This window comes from Pungitius pungitius, chromosome 10, assembly GCF_949316345.1.
Source record: "Pungitius pungitius chromosome 10, fPunPun2.1, whole genome shotgun sequence".
NCBI classification, from domain to species: Eukaryota; Metazoa; Chordata; class Actinopteri; order Perciformes; family Gasterosteidae; genus Pungitius; species Pungitius pungitius.
This window is the reverse complement of record NC_084909.1, coordinates 18,242,352-18,258,701: the sequence shown is the minus strand read 5'-3', so window position 1 is coordinate 18,258,701 and position 16,350 is coordinate 18,242,352. Positions and strand designations below refer to the sequence as shown.

The 16,350-nt window shown below is 46.9% G+C and overlaps 2 protein-coding genes across 7 annotated transcripts in view; one reads left to right on the top strand and one right to left on the bottom strand.

Annotated features, from left to right (window-relative positions):
- The first annotated feature begins 15 nt into the window (after positions 1-15).
- si:ch211-269e2.1 (cohesin subunit SA-2) lies at positions 16-13,843 on the top strand. 4 transcript variants are annotated; one of them, XM_037487789.2, is made up of 33 exons: positions 31-279; positions 645-725; positions 1,449-1,536; positions 1,969-2,133; positions 2,335-2,431; positions 2,604-2,680; positions 2,758-2,829; positions 3,552-3,756; positions 4,348-4,499; positions 4,580-4,653; positions 4,739-4,862; positions 4,949-5,047; positions 5,510-5,589; positions 5,682-5,789; positions 5,896-6,010; positions 6,096-6,213; positions 6,582-6,685; positions 7,063-7,155; positions 7,254-7,340; positions 7,433-7,633; positions 7,837-7,919; positions 8,025-8,112; positions 8,191-8,271; positions 8,802-8,894; positions 8,973-9,147; positions 10,751-10,878; positions 11,316-11,417; positions 11,511-11,662; positions 11,749-11,877; positions 11,960-12,150; positions 12,241-12,316; positions 12,394-12,495; positions 13,705-13,843. In XM_037487789.2, the coding sequence occupies exons 1-33, from the start codon at positions 269-271 to the stop codon at positions 13,706-13,708; spliced, it is 3,555 nt and encodes a 1,184-aa protein (XP_037343686.2). In that variant the 5' UTR covers positions 31-268; the 3' UTR covers positions 13,709-13,843. The 4 variants fall into 4 exon arrangements, with proteins under 4 accessions (XP_037343688.2, XP_037343686.2, XP_037343685.2 ...); XM_037487788.2 differs by lacking the exon at positions 13,705-13,843 and having other exon boundaries at positions 51-279; positions 12,394-13,263; XM_037487791.2 differs by lacking the exons at positions 8,191-8,271; positions 13,705-13,843 and having other exon boundaries at positions 16-279; positions 12,394-13,263.
- The window catches only part of ppp2r3b (protein phosphatase 2, regulatory subunit B'', beta), a 16,480-nt gene continuing 13,782 nt past the window's right edge, over positions 13,653-16,350 (bottom strand). For 2 of the 3 annotated variants that reach the window (XM_037487793.2, XM_037487796.2), the window contains 3 exons: positions 15,658-15,776; positions 15,470-15,576; positions 13,653-14,179 (listed from right to left, as the gene is read on the bottom strand). In XM_037487793.2, the coding sequence (XP_037343690.1) occupies positions 14,041-14,179; positions 15,470-15,576; positions 15,658-15,776 (365 nt within the window). In that variant the 3' untranslated portion in view covers positions 13,653-14,040. Of the gene's footprint in view, positions 14,180-14,821; positions 14,871-15,469; positions 15,577-15,657; positions 15,777-16,350 lie in introns of all 3 variants that reach the window. The other variant, XM_037487795.2, reaches the window with a different exon arrangement.

The following is a 16,350-nucleotide window of genomic DNA, read 5'->3' as shown; positions in this document are numbered from 1 at the left end:
GACGGACCCGTCTTTCTGTGACAGCCGGTGGGGGAGGGGCTGAAATGCGACTGACGCTTTGCAGTAACCAATCGCATACGTTCTATTTGGCTCACCAGCCAATCAACAATGCGCTAGGCTGTCCCCTCGCTTGACTATGAGAGCTGCTGAGAAAAGACGGAGGATAAGGTTTAAAATGTTTTATATATACTTATCTACATACATTTAGACTGACAGCGTTCGGATTTAAGATTTAAGATGTCAATGAACATCATGGAAGGATGAATCAATGGGAAGAGGGTAAGTTTGAAAAGTTGAGGACCGTCGAGCCGTGTGTTTACCTGTCAGTCCTCATTGTTTCGAGGTAAACACCGCGAACAGCAACGCGTTGTATTACTTCAAGCCTCGTGGGGCCAGAAGCATCTGCTCTGCCGGAGTGTCCACGTGCAGCCCTTTACATCCCTTCTGACAGCTCCTCACTGGGGGGGGCATGCATTCATGCAGAGTGCCCCCCACCAGTACCCCTTTCACTGGATGTGGTCGTTATTGGCAATGTCCCTTCTCTATACAGATGTTAATCCGTTATTTGTGTTTTTCTGATGCACAATCGGTCTGAAATATCTTTATCTTTATTTTTACCCTCCTTCATCTCACTGTACTTCCAGATGCAGACACCTGAGCGCTGTGTTGAGATCTGAGGAGATGATCCAAGACCCCACTGCTGCATCCAGGCCCGCAGAGCAGAAGTAAGATCAAGATAAACCCTTATTTTTCCCAGTGCAGCATCCAACGTTCAGTAGAGGTGATTATTGCTACTAAATGTACTTTAATGTATTAGAAGTAAAATGACTACTTTTGCAGAAAAATGCCTCTTTCAGAGCTGTAGCACCTGGCGTATTCAATGTACGTGAAGATGATTAAAAAATGCTATGCACAAAATGTGTACACACAAATTATCATCAAATATACATATAAACATTCTCTTTATAAAGTATTTAATGAGTGGATCATGTTTTGTGTTTGTAAAGTTAAAGTAACTACAGCAGTAACATAAATGTAGAGGTGTAAAACAATAAATTAACCTGTATTTGTTGTACTTAAGAAAATTAAAAGTACATTCAAATTGTATTTATATACTACTTGATCACATGTTCTTAGTTACTTTCAATCACCGGTCCTTGAATGCTAATCTAGACTGTAAATAAGATGTGGCTGTAGCATTTCCTGCTTTGTGGTCCATTTGATCCTAAATGGACCATCATTTATAATTCAAAATTCATAATTCATTTCCATGCTGTAATGAAGACTTGAAACCATGAACACATGTTTATAAAGTTTACTGAGGTAATAAATCAAGTGAGGAGTTGACATTTTCTCTCATAGACTTCCATACAATCCAGTTTCTCTGCAGAACCAGAGGTTGCCAATTGGATTTTCTAGTCTGGTAATGTAATCTTTTGACTTTCCAGTAAGAATTCTCACGATGAGGCAAACACCTCCAGGGCTGTCAATCAATCCGAGGACGAGTTGGGGATTGCGAGCAGTCGGAAGAGCGTGGTAGGTGTTCATCATTTAGCATGCAGTTTCTCAAGGCCTGATGGTGGCTCTTCACAAGGAGAGCAGTGTTAGAAGAGAATCCTGGTAAACCGGCTTGCATTCATTATATATAAATAGACAGAAATTTAGGGTCACGGTGAAAAAAAAAACAGATATGAACTTTGACTCGAAAATATCGTGAAATAATCCAGTTTAGGTTCTGTCTTGTAGTAGCCTAGGTCTGACACCTCAACAGTTCTACCAGATCAATAAAAAACTTGTTTGCTTGTCCACCTGTAGACCACTGACCTCCATCACTTCAGCCCTGTCAGTCTCCTGCCTCACCCGACTCTATTAAAGAGAGACAAATTCAGGGGGGCTGAAGAACATTTTAAAGGGGGCTTCAGCCCGTTTGAGCTCACGTGCTTACTGCCACTCCTTCAAAACCCACAGAGACAAAGGAAAAGGCCACACGAGGGCTTTGAGAATGTCCAGAGCAAAGGTGCCAAGGCCGGTCGCAGCAGCGCTAGCCGGGCAGGAGGCCGCCGCGGGAAGCGGAGACACGCGGAGGCCGTCACCCTGTTCGACGTGCTCAGCATGGGCCGGAGTGCCATGCAGGTGAGGCTTGCTCACCCTCACGTCTCGCACAGAAGACATGAGCTCATCTTCTATTTATAGTCAAGGAAGTAATTGATTCATTGTGTTGAAAGGTTTATGCGCACATTAATATTCCGAGTAGTGTTCAGCTGATGAGCAGCTGCACACAGGTATGAGCCCATATTCTGATTGTAAGCAAACACACCTGTTGACCCTGAGCAGGCGGTGATTGGTGATTGGATCGAGGCCTACGGGACGCGCAGAGACTCCTCTCTCCTCGACCTCATCAGCTTCTTCATCCAATGCTGCGGCTGCAAAGGCAAGCAGAGGACACTCACTCACGCATTCTTACATTACCAATAGCGGACTGCAGGCTGTTAAGTGAGGACCTCTGCTTCTAGTCACTCTGAAAAAGACAAATAGAACACTTAATTACACTTTTAATTACATTAAAAATAAGAACTCACTCAGCAGGCCTCTGCCTCTCCTAGGTGTGGTCACAGCAGAGATGTGTGAGGGCAAAGAAGACCGTGACGTCATGAGCAAGATGGTGGAGGAACTGGATGAGGTAAGAGGTCCTCCTCCTCGCCGTCTTTGTGGAATCAAACACTTCGTACTAAAACTGCACAACTGTGTTTGTTCCAGGTCGCTGGTCTGCAGTATAAGAAGTTCTTGGCCTTTCCGTGGATCCTCACGGTCACGTGGCCCACGGACATAGTCAGTAGTACCTCCCTGCTTAACGGAATTGTCCAGTTAGCTGCATTTCTTCACAATTATATCTTTAGACCAAAAAAATAACAATAAATCAACACCCACCAATGACAATAAGTAAAACATTTAAACAAAGAAAAACAGGCAAACTGAAAAAAAGCCAAATAAACAATAAAACTACTAATGAAAAGTACATTCAACACAGCTATAGAATATCCAGCTGCTGAAATATCAATACATTCACATATTCCCTTCATAAGAAAGACTCAAGAGGAGTAATCAGAGAATCTGGACACTTTTCATTCATAACTTCATTGGCTGCATTGAGCAGTGACACTGGAGGAGTAGGCGGGTTCACGGCCCACTGCCAATCATGACTTCACCGTGTCCGTACCACCTAATGCTGCTGTGCTCTTCTTATCTGTTTGTTTCTTGATGGCGTGCGCCGCGGCACTGAGGGGACACGCTTTCTCTCCCCCCTGCTCAGTCCTTCATGTGGAGAGCAATTCTCCCTTGAGCCTTGAGGACCACCAGCTTCTTTCTTTCTTTGCTTCTAACTGAACTGAATTCCAATTGGTTTAAGTTCCAGAGTGATCCCTGACCCGTCCCAACATACTCCTCCACCTCAGGGAAGTAAACGTGCCCAACATCTAAGTGACTCTTCTCTAACCTTCAAGTCGTTGCTGGCCTTCAGGGCGTCCGCTCTCTGCTCCCTGCCCTCTCTGCAGGACAGTGCCGAGTATCCTCTGACCCAACCCGGACCGTACGGCCGCTGGTTCCACTCCGAGTTCTGCGACTTTGTGGCGGCGCTCGTGGCTCAGTGTCAGCGCGGCGTCATGTTCGACGGTTACCTGATGAACAGCCTCATCTGCCTGCTCGCCGAGCTGTCGGACTCCTGCGTGCGGGCTTTCAGACACACCTGCACGCTCGCAGGTGAGGAATGGACCGGTTGGGCCAATAGGAGAGGGGCTCTTTCCTAGCAGTCTGGGTGCAGGGGCAAAGGAAAAGGAAACGGTTCAAGGAGACCAAAGTCGGGGAAAGAAAAGCGGGTGGAAAGTCCTTTTTATTTATTGATTTATTTTGACTAATTTCCTTTTATTCTTATTGTTGTTATTCTATTTCATGTTTACCTTCTTAAAATTCTATTACAATTACCCATATTTTTACTATCATAACTCTAGGTTATCATAGTAACAATAGTTATATGATTAACATTATTACAACAATCCTTCTTGTGAACATAATTTATCATTTATTCATTCATTTATTTTTCTCTCTTCTTCCTCCTTCTCTTCAAATGTACCTGTGCTTTCGGCTATTAACATGAACAAATATACGACACACTGCACAACATGCTTTTATACACTGTAAACATACAGAGGTTTCTGTGTTACACCTTTAGTCCGTACTTGTTTTTCTCCAAAAAGCCAAATAAATAGAAAAGAGAACATACGCACACAAACTGACACAGAAACCCGGTCAATGACGTTTTTTTGCTTTTCGCTCCGTGTCCCCCGGGACAAGCGGTGAAGCTGCTGAGCTCGCTGGTGGCCGTGGCTCTGAGCCTGAGCGGCGCCATCGAAAACAGCCACGAGTTGCACCGGGTGCAGAAGACCAAGACGACGAGACGGAGAAGCCCTCTGAAACAGCAGAGGATACAGGGGAAGATCACAGAGGTGAGACCGGCGTCCCTCGCCCTCTATGAAGGCCTCTGTCTCTGATCTCCTTAAGTGAAGTCTAACTCGTGCCCTTGAAGCTGCGGGAGAAGAGGGCGGAGGTGGAGACCATGATGGATGTCGTCTTCAAAGGAATCTTCCTGAAAAGATATCGGTAAATGTTTCTTTGACACTGTGGTTTCCAGGTGCATACAAGTACATTTAGAGCTGATTGTGTGTGTGTGTGTGTGTGTGTGTAGCGATGTGCTTCCAGAAATCCGCTCCCTCTGTATGGAGGAGTTGGGTTTGTGGATGAAGCTCTACGGCTCCGCATTTCTCAACGACAGCTGCCTTAAGTACGTGGGCTGGATGATGCACGACAAGGTAAGATCACACAGATTTAGTCTGCGTCTCTCTCTGTGGATAAAAAGTCTTTCGGAATGTAGACTGCTGTGAAATCCGGCTTTCAGGTGCCTGATGTGCGTCTCAGGTGTGTGTTGGGCCTCCAGGCTTTGTATGGCGATCCTGCGCTCCTCCCCAAACTGGACCTGTTCACCAGCCGCTTCAAGGTGAACCATTCTGCTTGAAGTTGCATTCCTTAGATTGTATAATAATGAATTATTTATTTTTATTTATTTATAGACTTTTTATTTGAAATAAAATGATTCATTACTTACAAAAGTTGCATGGATTTACACATTCAGCAGACACGGTTTCTTAAGGGGGCTGTGATCAATATTTTCATAAGAATCATGGATCAAATGAGAATGTTAAAACAATGTCACTCGGTGGGCCTTTATGGGGAATCTCAGCTCGCTGTTAAAAAAGCTGCTGCTTGGAACTTAAAGAGAGTTAATATTGGATGACATTGACTCGGCGGACACAAACCCTCTGGTTCCCGCTGCTCCCCCCGAAGTGTCCCACAAAAGCTAAAACTGTCTGTCTTTTGGATAAATATTTTTTTTTTGCGTTCAACAAAGCTGATTCAATGTTCCCGCCCACGATGAGATGAGCTCATGTTTGTTCCCCAGGACCGGATGGTCTCCATGACCTTGGACAAGGACAGCGAGGTGGCGGTGCAGACCATGAAACTGCTGCTGCTCGTCTCCAAGTGAGTCGCCAGCCTTCTCCATCCCTTCCCGATCAATTCCATTGGCACCTCCCGGCATCAAACCGCCTCTGACCCCCCCCCCCCCCTCTCAGGACGTCTGACGGCGCTCTCAGTGACGAGGACTACCGGCGGCTGCTGCGGCTCGTCTACTCTTCGCAGCGGCCTCTCGCTGCCGCTGCGGGGGAGCTGCTCTTCGCGCGGTGCGTTCATCTCCGTCACTTGGAAAACCAAAACTAAACTCAATCATTTTGAGTTTGTGGTCAAACATGGCTGCTCTCTCTCTCTCTCTCTCTCTCTCTCTGTCAGGCTTCTGAACACTGAAGCCCCCGCGCCTGACACCAAAATCAACGAGGAGGAGGCACGTGAGCGACAGACATCCGCCCGCCTCCGGGCTCTGCTGCACTTCCACCAGGAGTCCGAGGTGATGCACCACCCTCGCTGCTTCCGTTTTTAAGCTCAGGGCGAGAGAGCGCGGGATGGACTGCGCTGTCCCTCTTGTCTTCCAGCTGCGGAGCCACGTGGCGTACCTCGTGGACAGTCTGTGGGACGGCGGCGGCGCCCTGCTGAAGGACTGGCCCACGCTCACGTCGATTCTGCTGCAGGAGCCCTCCTCACGCAGCCCCGGTGAGTGGCTGATTGTTTAGCTGATTTGTGACGTCCAATAGACGGACATAGTGAATGTGTTTCTTTGTTGTTGTTTGTTGTTGTCGCCATGTATGTCTGTAGAGTCTGTAAAACAAAGCACTTCTACATTTTTAAAATTTCAGTTAATTGTAATTTGGGATTCAGAGCTTGGTCCATCTTCTAATGTGCTTGTTTTGCAGTACAGTACATATCCACCATAGACATTCACAATCCACCTTTAGGGGGGAGTCACATGCAGTGTGTGTGTTTGTGTGTGTGTGTGTGTGTGTGTGTGTGTGTGTGTGTGTGTGTGTGTGTGTGTGTGTGTGTGTGTGTGTGTGTGTGTGTGTGTGTGTGTGTGTGTGTAGGTCTCACCCGGGCAGAGCAGGTGGTGCTTGTGGAGATCCTTGTAGCTTCGGTGCGTCAGGCCTCCGAGGGGCCGGCGCTGGCAGGAAGGAGCGGAGCCAAGAAGGTCAGTGGAGGGGAAGGGGAGGGGGTCCTCCCTCATTAATGTACAGAGAAGTATCAAGATCATGAATAAATAGGTAATATAGATGAATCAAAGTACCCATACTACTATGTAAAAGCCTTGAATAGCAACTCATTCTGCAGAGAAACGGCCCTTCTAACAGACATACACTTTATAGATTTAATGCTAATGCAACAAATGCTTCAGCAGCATTTTACTGCTGTAGGGGTTTGAGGTGAAGCTACATTAAAGTTACTGTAAGCTGTGACCCTTTTTAAGTAAACGAGACCATCAGCATGACGATTGGCTCTTTTTGAATAGCCCTCCTGAATGCGGGTCATTTGATCGCTCTTGATATGATTTGTGTGTCTTGCTTTCAGGTGATGAGTGCCAGGGAAAAGAGAAGCCAGCTGGATGACTGTACTAAGCTCACTGAGCATCTTCTCGTGGTGCTTCCTGACTTACTGGCTAAGGTATTCCTTTATTCCACATGTCATCAGCTCATTGGTTCTGTGTGAGGAACACTCAGCAGGTATTCTACACGCTTTATATGATCGTATTGTACGTGCAGTTTTCCGGTAGCTGTGACACGGTTGCCTCCCTGATGAAGATTCCTCAGTACTTCCTCCCGGAGTGTCCCGAGGCCGACACCCCTCAGGTGTGTGATGAACGAGACGAGTCACGCGGCTCCTTCACCTTCACCCTTCTGTCCAATCAATCCTAAAGCCTCTCTGCCGTGCTCCTCATCAGGCAGCGTCCAGGCTGATGGCAGAGATGGGAGCAGCTTTGGACCGCCCCGCGGGCCCCGCCCTTCTGGAGGCGGCAGCCCGCACGTACCTCAGTCTGTGTGGGGGGGGGGCGCCCTGGCGCTCCGTGGCCCGGACCGCACGAGACTCCCTGGTCCGGCGCTGGGTGGACAACCTGACCGCTCTGCTGGGGGACTCGCTCCAGGTGAATGTCCCACTGGAGGGGCCCCTTAGCATGAGTGTGTGTGTGTGTGTGTGTGTTAGTTTTGGACTCCTGAAAACATAATAAAATAAAAAGGCACTTCAGGCTGGGTTCACACTGCATGCAAAAGTGGTCCAAATGGGTTTGTACAGTGTAATGCATCTTTCTTTCTTCATATCCATATTCTTTCTGACTCCATGTTGCAGGGGGAGAGTCCGCGTTTCCCTGCTGACGAAGAGAGAACTGCAGACATTTCAGCCACGTTGAAGAAACTCAGCGCTTTCCACAAGTAAGATTTCCGAGCCGATCAAGGCCACAGCACACCCCCCCCCCCCCTTTTTTTATCCCCCCTCCGGGCGATGTGTGTTTATTCGTTCCTCGTATATATCGTCAGCTGCCACGACCTCCTGGAGTGGAACCTGTTTGGGCTGTTGTCCCCCCTCCTGTCGGCGGAGAGCGGCGAGGGAGGAGCCCCCCCCGAGGTACCAGCACTGCACCTCTGAAAACGCGTCTATCCACCGTCTTCCCGCTCCTAAGTGTCTCCACCTTACTGTCTGAAGGTGCTGCTGCAGGTCCTGCAGTGCCTGTCCTACTGCATGCTGTGGTCCCTCAGCACCAGCAGTGGCACTTTAAACTCCAGAGTGAGTGGCACCGGCTTTACTTTGAGCTAGTAGGAATGTATAAAGATTTAGAAATGTGTCAAGAAAGGATTAGTTTCAGCCCCACTAGTCCACACAAGAAATCATCAACATAGGGTAGTATGCACGCCCTCATCAGTAACATAACTATTATATATAAGAACATATTTGATTTGCTTTTTTTCACATTTTTGTCTCAATCAAGCGGAACTGATTATTTCAAAGCAGTAAATCGACAGCTATTATGAGCATTCATTTATCATGTTGAGGATTTTATTTTGAAAGCAGAAACATCTAGCATTACACATGTGCTTTCTCACTTCCTTTGTTGCTGTGCTAGTGAGGTAAATATCGCTCTCAAACACAGGACGTCTTAACGATGGCACCTCGGGCTCGGAGAACTTGATGAGAAAAATATGGGCTTTTCGTCTATTAGGAATTTGTTGACCAATTTGTCCGCTTTTTTCATACAAAATGACTTACTAAATGTACATATTTAGAGGCACTAACTTATCTGTGTGTGTGTTTTTTAGGAGAAAGCCGAGTCCCAGAGACTCCAGCTGCGTCTCTTCTGTGAGAGGAGTAATCGCTGTCTCTCCCACCCCGACCACAGCGTGCAGCAGCAGGTGAACCGCCCCTCCGCCTCGTCAATCAAGTCCCTTCTTTTTTCCCCGCCTCCTCTCTACATTTCTTCCGCACGTCAGGCCTTCGTTGGAGTGTGTGACGTTCTGACGGCGCACGCCCACCAGCTGCAGCGGTGGGATCCCTCCTCCTTCGGCCCTCTGCTCTACACCCCCGGCCCCAGGCTGCAGAGGGCGCTGGTGACCTTCGTCGGCGCCCACGTCTTCGTGGGAGCCGACTGTGGCGGCCAGAGCGCCGGTGAGACCAAACCCTCATGCGCATGCGTCAGTCTTTTCGTTACTCGACTGGGACGTTTTAGAGCGATCTACGTGAATGAGAGCGACAAATCAGCTGCACGTGTTAATGAGGGAAGAGGACTCAACGTCTAATGAAGTTCAGTCAAGTTTTTTTTTAATTCAAAGCTGAGTGTTTTGGGGCAACTTGAATTTCATATTTCGAATTTCTCTTACTATTTTTTCAAAAAGCATATTGCAGTAGTCTGTCAGCACAGTGGAGAGGTGATAAGAAAAAGGGCGAATGGACCAGTGAGTGAAGATGAACTTGTCATCCCTACTTGGGTATACTACGAGCTGCTAAATGTACTCATTATGAGGAGACATGTTCCCAGTGGGAGGACATTTAGTGTCACTAGCTGGGTATGGTTAACCTAGTTTTAGCTACCACTACATTATAGAAAGCATAAAAGTGCATTTAAAAAGGCGAGTCGCAAGGTGAATCTGAGCGGGAGGGAGAGGAGAAAAAACAGCTGATGGATGTGGATTAAATGCACTATTCTTTGCTTCTTTTTATGAACTAATGAATCAGTCCCAGAGAAGTCTACAGGGGACGAGCTCTGCTCTGCAGTTAAGGGGTTGGACCATTAAAGATAATCGCGTTGACCTGCCTGTTTAGTGGGACATTTGCACAGCGGTGTGTGTGTGTGAGGGTTTCACTCAGCAGATGGCGCTCTCACTCCGTCCGAGCTCGGCCTTCAGCGGCGATGAAGAGCAACAACCGCGCGGATATTAAAAGTTCACGGCCTCACATTTGCAACAGTAAATTACGTCTGCTTTCTGATGTGACATTTGACCCCGTGTGTAACGTCAGCATCAAGCTGCTCTTATTTCTGTAAGAGGACGTTGGACTTGGTGGTGCAAAGGAATGCAGCTTGTCAAGTTGATGACGTTTCTGCCTGTTCTAAAAAAAAAAAAAAAAGTAAAATAAGAAAAACAAGATTGACACGTTGGAAACACGCACTGTTTTCTTTGTGAACTCCTGCACGTAAATTATTTAATACACTCGAGGGTGACTGTAACTACTACATTGCATTATCTTTACAATATCTTCTGCTTCCAGAGGCATATTGCATCCAAATATGGGATGGTCCGGAGAAGGCAATAGCGGTTTCCTGGTGGGAATCCTTTAAACGTTCAACCAAATACAATACAGGATTATTGGTTTTTGAACATGCAATAAAAGAGCGATTGTTTTATTGGATTTGCCTGGTAACGGTTGTGTTACACAGACAGTGTTTTCTATTAGCTGCTGGATCACAGATCACTCGGAGGGCAAGGCCACTGAGTTAAATCATAAAATCAGGGGCAATCTCTTTGCGTGAGAAAATTCCATTAACTTCGGCTCACCTCTGAGCCCATTTTATTAGCCCTGTGAAAGATTGAAGCCACATGGTGTCACAACCGTAACTCCAGCCTCATGTTGTTATCTTTGATTTGCACCTGCTAAAGCCATCGTCCTCAAAACTAACCGCAGCACTCAGCTTTGTTCTTTTCTCCACTGTTATTATTTCTCATGATTAATCACTTGCTATTCTTCCCTCCCCCTCCGACTCGGTTCGGTCAAGACTCTGAAGCGGGAAGGCCGGAGGAACTTCACAGACGGAGAAATCTGCTCGCGGCTTTCTGCAAACTGATAGTGCACGGGGTGCTGGAGATGAGCGCAGCCGCCGAGGTCTTCGCGTACTACCTGAAGGTAAACGTGCCCCTGAAATAAAACCATCCAACGAGCGCTATCTTTCTGGATCGAAACGGGTGTATTGTGTCCCGCTTTCCCGCCAAAATGAGGCAAGAAGACATAACAATAGGTAGCAGCCGCTTAGCTTAGCATGAAGTTTGGAAACCGGAAAATGGCCTAAGGCCGTCCATGAGAAACTCATGTAAATCCCTCCCAGTGACTTCAGATTCACAAATATATGTATATTCTTATCATTTTAAAAAAATGATTCAAAATAGGTCTGGCCTTTTTATTTTTGTTGTGGACAATACGTCATCATTCTTAAACAGTGTAGGTCCAGGTAGATGTTTCTTTGTTACTTTTGGAGAGATCCTTTGTTGATGCTAAGCTAAGCGGAGGCATCTGGGATGTGGTATCACTCAAACTCTGGGCTGGAACTTTGTCCCTTTCCCCAGTACAACGACGACTATGGAGACATCATCAAGGAGACAATGTACAGGACGAGACAGATGGACAAGCTGGGCAGCGCTCACACACTGGGGCTCTGTCTGCAGCAGGTACTCCCTCGCCTCCTGCATATTCTCAAATATACGCTAGCCGCCGCTAGCTGCTACTAACGCATGTCCTACGTCTCTGTCGGCCGTCCTCAGCTGTTTCTCCGCCTGAGGGGGGAGCAGGGGAGCGGCGGCGGGGCCCACCCGGGGGTGCAGACCTTCACCGGCATCAAGGAGCTCGCCAGGCGGTCCGCCCTCACCTTTGGGGACCTGGTCAAGTTCCGCGAGTGCGTCGTTGTGGTCCACAGGTGAGTTCTCCGGCGTTACTTTTTTGTTGTTGTTGTTGTTCTTTAAAGTTTCCGCGTATATCCTCTTCGTGCGTCAACATTTGCAGGAACGGCATCGAGTTTGTGTTCCAGGAGTTCAGTCCGACCCCGGACGCCCCTACGCCGCCGTACCTCTCCTACCTGACCATCCTCAGCGAGTTCTCCAGCAAACTCCTCAAACCGGACAAGAAGATAGTGTGAGTGGCGCGTGGAACGCAGGCCCGTCACAATGTGTCTTAAAAGCCTTGCTTTCTGAAAGTCGTGTTCTGGTCCGGGCAGCTTCGCGTACCTGCAGAAGCACACGGCGGAGCGCGTCACGGACCTGCAGGAGGAGTGCTGGCAGCCGCTGGCCTACTACCGCGCGTCCCTGCTGGCTGCGGCGGGAGCAGAGGACGCGGCGTCTCACGCGAGCTCCGAGAGGTCGCCGCACCGGCCCGGCCACTCGCCCTCCTCCGGACAGAAACGCAAAGGTGCAGCACCCACGACAACCTGGCAAATCACGGAATTAAAACAGCTCGTTAACAGCCGCCTCCTTAATGTGCTTTTGTTTGTCTCTTAAGGAAACAAGTCGTCCGGCCCCTTCAGCCCCGTTGACTCCGAAGTCAGCAAAGGTCAGAAGTCAAGCTTCAGTCCAAGGTGAACGACTTATTCATTTGACAGACCAGTTCAAATCTCCACCTGGCTCATGCTAATACGTCCTCCAACCCCTTTAGCCACAAGGACGCGGATCCCTCCTCCGGCCGCGCCGAGCCTCCTGCGAGACGGTTGGACTTTGAGGGCTCCGTCCTCGGCGAGGACACAGTGGACGTTGAGCTGTAACTACTGGAGGCCGGAGGACAATCTCCTGTCTGCCTTTTCTACAATATTGTTGATGGTTTTAAAAGAAGCGTCTGCGACATGCTTTAAATTTCTTGTTGTAAACAGATCCCACGAAAAGACCAAAAGCAGCAAGAATTGAGCTCAGCACCACTGACCCACGTTGTTCTTCCTTGCCACAACGTATTAAAAACACATGCATGTCTCAGTGGGGGCGACACGTGTGAATCAGCATGTAGTTCACTTTGCATCTATTCGCTGTCCAGCTGCTGCTACTCCCGACCACAGCACCAAATATGTATTAATCCACAGTGGGAAATAGTGCCCAACCCACCAGGGACTCCCGTTTGAGCAGGCTGTATATTTCTGTTCAGTGTTGTCAGATTTGATATTTTTAGTAGAAATCTATGGCGATCATGGGATTTGTAAACAAAGATGTATACAGAATATCAAACTGATTCAATAATGTCACACTCAAGTATATTTTATTCACAGACTAGTTTCATTTGAAGTGAATCAGAATGTATAAAGTGTTTCCCCATATTCACTTCCATACAAAGTGTTACATAATTTAACCTTTGGATCACATTGAAATCCAACATTTGTCTAATTCTCATTTGGAATTTCTGCTTTATTGTCCTGCCTGCCACTTTAATATTGCTACTTATAGAATAAGGTTGAGTTAAAGTATTCCAAAAACCACTCATATTGCTGTAAAATAATTTAAATAAATAAATAAACCAAGGAATCCAAACTAATACACATTACCAAGCTGTAACACATTTCTCACTGCATGTGGTTTTCAGTGAACATACGAAACCCGTTTTTACAAATCAAACTGCACCTTCCCGTTCTCATCCATCCAAGACTTTATTATTAATTTAAAGAAAAGCACAACATTTTAAAATTGGTTCCTTTTGTTCTGTCAAAAGTACATTCAAAGGAAGTACTTGATAACATAGAAAAAAACGAATTTGTCATAAAACATTTTCCCAAATCATTTACAACACAGCAAGCACCAAATAAATATTTACAGTTATTTTTAAATTCATCTCTAATAATTTAATAAGAAACCCATCTCACACATACAGTAAATCTATCATAATAAATCCAGACCTGTACAATATACCGTGTGTGTGTGTGTGAGGGGGGGGGGCAGGCTCATGGGTGACTTGTTTGGCACTTACAGCCGCTTCTCCTTCCAACAGATAACCGTGAATGAATCTGACAGACTGTAGAAACCTTTTCCGTTGGCATCACTGGAATGTGACATCAGCCAATGCCTTCAGACGACACCCGGTCCAAAAAGCGGAATCTACTTTGGTTCCTGTCCAACGATGCAGGGAGCTCCTCTGTGATGAGGCGCGTGTGGATGTGGTTACACAGTACCGATGTTGGAGCGGAAGTAAAACTCGCCCCGAGCATTGATACAGAGGGTTTACAAACCTTTGTCAGCGTTGACGTTTTGGGGACGAAGCGACCGCCTGCTCGTGTGAGAATAAAACACCTCCGCCAAATGTTTGGTGGACGGCGGGTGGAGAGCGTCACTCAAAGTCATCTTCATACTCGTATTCATCCAGGTCCAGGTTGCAGTGTGGACTGGGGATGGCAAAGAAGTGTCTCTTTGTCGGACCCAGCTCAGCGGTGATGTGCTGCCCCAAGGGGCTCAAGCGATTATCGAACCTAAACGGAGGACACACGGAGGAAAGTGTCGGTGTCACGGTCACGTGTGATGTGCCGCAGCAACACCGCGTTAAAGAAATAGTTTGACGTCCGGATGAATGCATATTCAACTGGTTAGCTAAGCTCAAAGGCCGGGGACAGCTGGACCGACTTTGACCGAAAAGTAACACGATGCACCGAATGATGGCTGATTGACAAAATCAACGCCAACAGCAAAAACTCAGCTGGTTGCTTGGCGACCAGGAATCCGGGACATCAGTATTTTTATCAATACAAGTTTGAGAGTGATGACGATCTCTTTCTTCTGAGTTTTGGTTCCTAATTTGTCAAACTATTCCTTGATAGAGACTGTAGCCTGGAGAGTACAAAGGGGCAACACACAAAGGCAGAGACGGTGCAAGGAGCAGATCTTTCCTTTTCTGAGAAGAGGAAAAAGATAAAAACCAGAAACCGTGCAGTGCAAAACAGACTCCCAGCTCTAAGACGCAGCCGCTTCCACGCGTGCTGCCTGACAAAACAAGGGCCTGAATGGGCTCAGGTTGGCGGGGGGCCAGAGTAGAGGCTAGGAGTGGGTTTGGGAATGGACCCGGAGAGAAGGAGTAGGAGAACACTTTGTCCCCGCTGGTACCCTCAGTGTCTTACCTGCTCTGTTTAGCAGCTCGTCTTTAGGAGTCGGTGGCGCTCCTATAAACTGCCACACAACATACCCGTCAACAGCCTGGCCTGCCTCCACGGGGCCCTGTGCTAACTCAACCCTGCCTGGCTGCACAACGCACTGCTGCAGAAAGGGCCAGTTGTATCAAAATGACTATCGCCATCTATTGATGTCTTTGCAATTGATAACCACACAATATTAGTAATACAGCACTCATGACTATGCTAATATCTGTAACTACAATAGCTTATAAACTAAGCAAGGAATGTGTTACTTATGACAAATTATTCCAGCAACAAACTTACTGACAGCAAAAGTGTAGAAATAATCAGCTAAGTGTTCACATAATTATCACAGCCAATAAGAGAGCAGGATGTGTTGCATACTGTGTAAAACTTTTTTCTTTCCCCAGCAGCAATGATTAAATATATTTATACTTATACGATGGGGATGACATTTTGGGAAATGCCTGAAAACCTATTAAAAAAAACTAAACTAAAGGACAAGAAATTGGGCTGCTGGTAGACAAAGTTCAAAGTACATGAAGCGCTCTATTAAGAGTCTTTTAAATTCAAGTTGTAAGAAATATAATAAATGAACACAGCGTTGTGATGGCATCAAAGTGGGAAACTTACGCGTCGTTGCACTGATCGTTGGCGGCCTCCTCAGCCACCAGGATGTCATACTCCTCCGCGGCATATTTCTCCCAGTCAGACACCTCCTGTCCGTCCGTCTCCAGCTCCTGTAAAAGCACAAGGGGTCACGTGACCCCCCTTTGACAGCAGAACAAGTCGTGGTGCTCTCCCACACGGGGCGACCTTACTCGTATGATAGAGAACGGGTCCTTCTGCTCGTGGTCCAGGTACTTCTCGATGTTGAAGAAGGTGTCGAAGAAGACGTGAGACAACTTGCACCGTTTGAGGTCCCGCAGCGTGATCTTACCTGATGACAGGAGGCAATAGGGACAGGTGTGTTATGGAACTACTCAGGAGCCGTTAATCTTTTTTCTATTAATCAAACTGCAGAATGGCTCGGCCACAATTCGTCTAAATAGGGCTGCTAACACATTTTTACTTTTTATTATATATTTATCCGTCAATCATTTGTATCAATTAAGTGGCACATCTTGTCCCTAAAATGGTAAAAAAAAAGAAAAAAAAAGTTAGCGTGCTCTGTCAACATCTCTAAAATAATTTTGGTTGAAAAAAACAAAGATGTTCTATTTATAAAGATGTGAAAAGAGACGAGCAGCACATTTTCAGAGTTGAAAAAAATTAGCGATATGCTGATCCAAATAAATCTATTCCCTCTGACTGAAACTGGGAGTGAGATCAGGATGAACGGAGCTGATTTGAAACCAGCCTAACCAACTCATGCAGCTGCTGAAAACACTCGGGGCTACAGGCAGCACAAGCCCAATCACATCTGGAACCTCCCAGCCAGCTCTCACAGACCTAGATGTCCAATATGCCCAGAATCTTAAAATCAAGTTTTTACGTTTGAAAGACTAGAAACA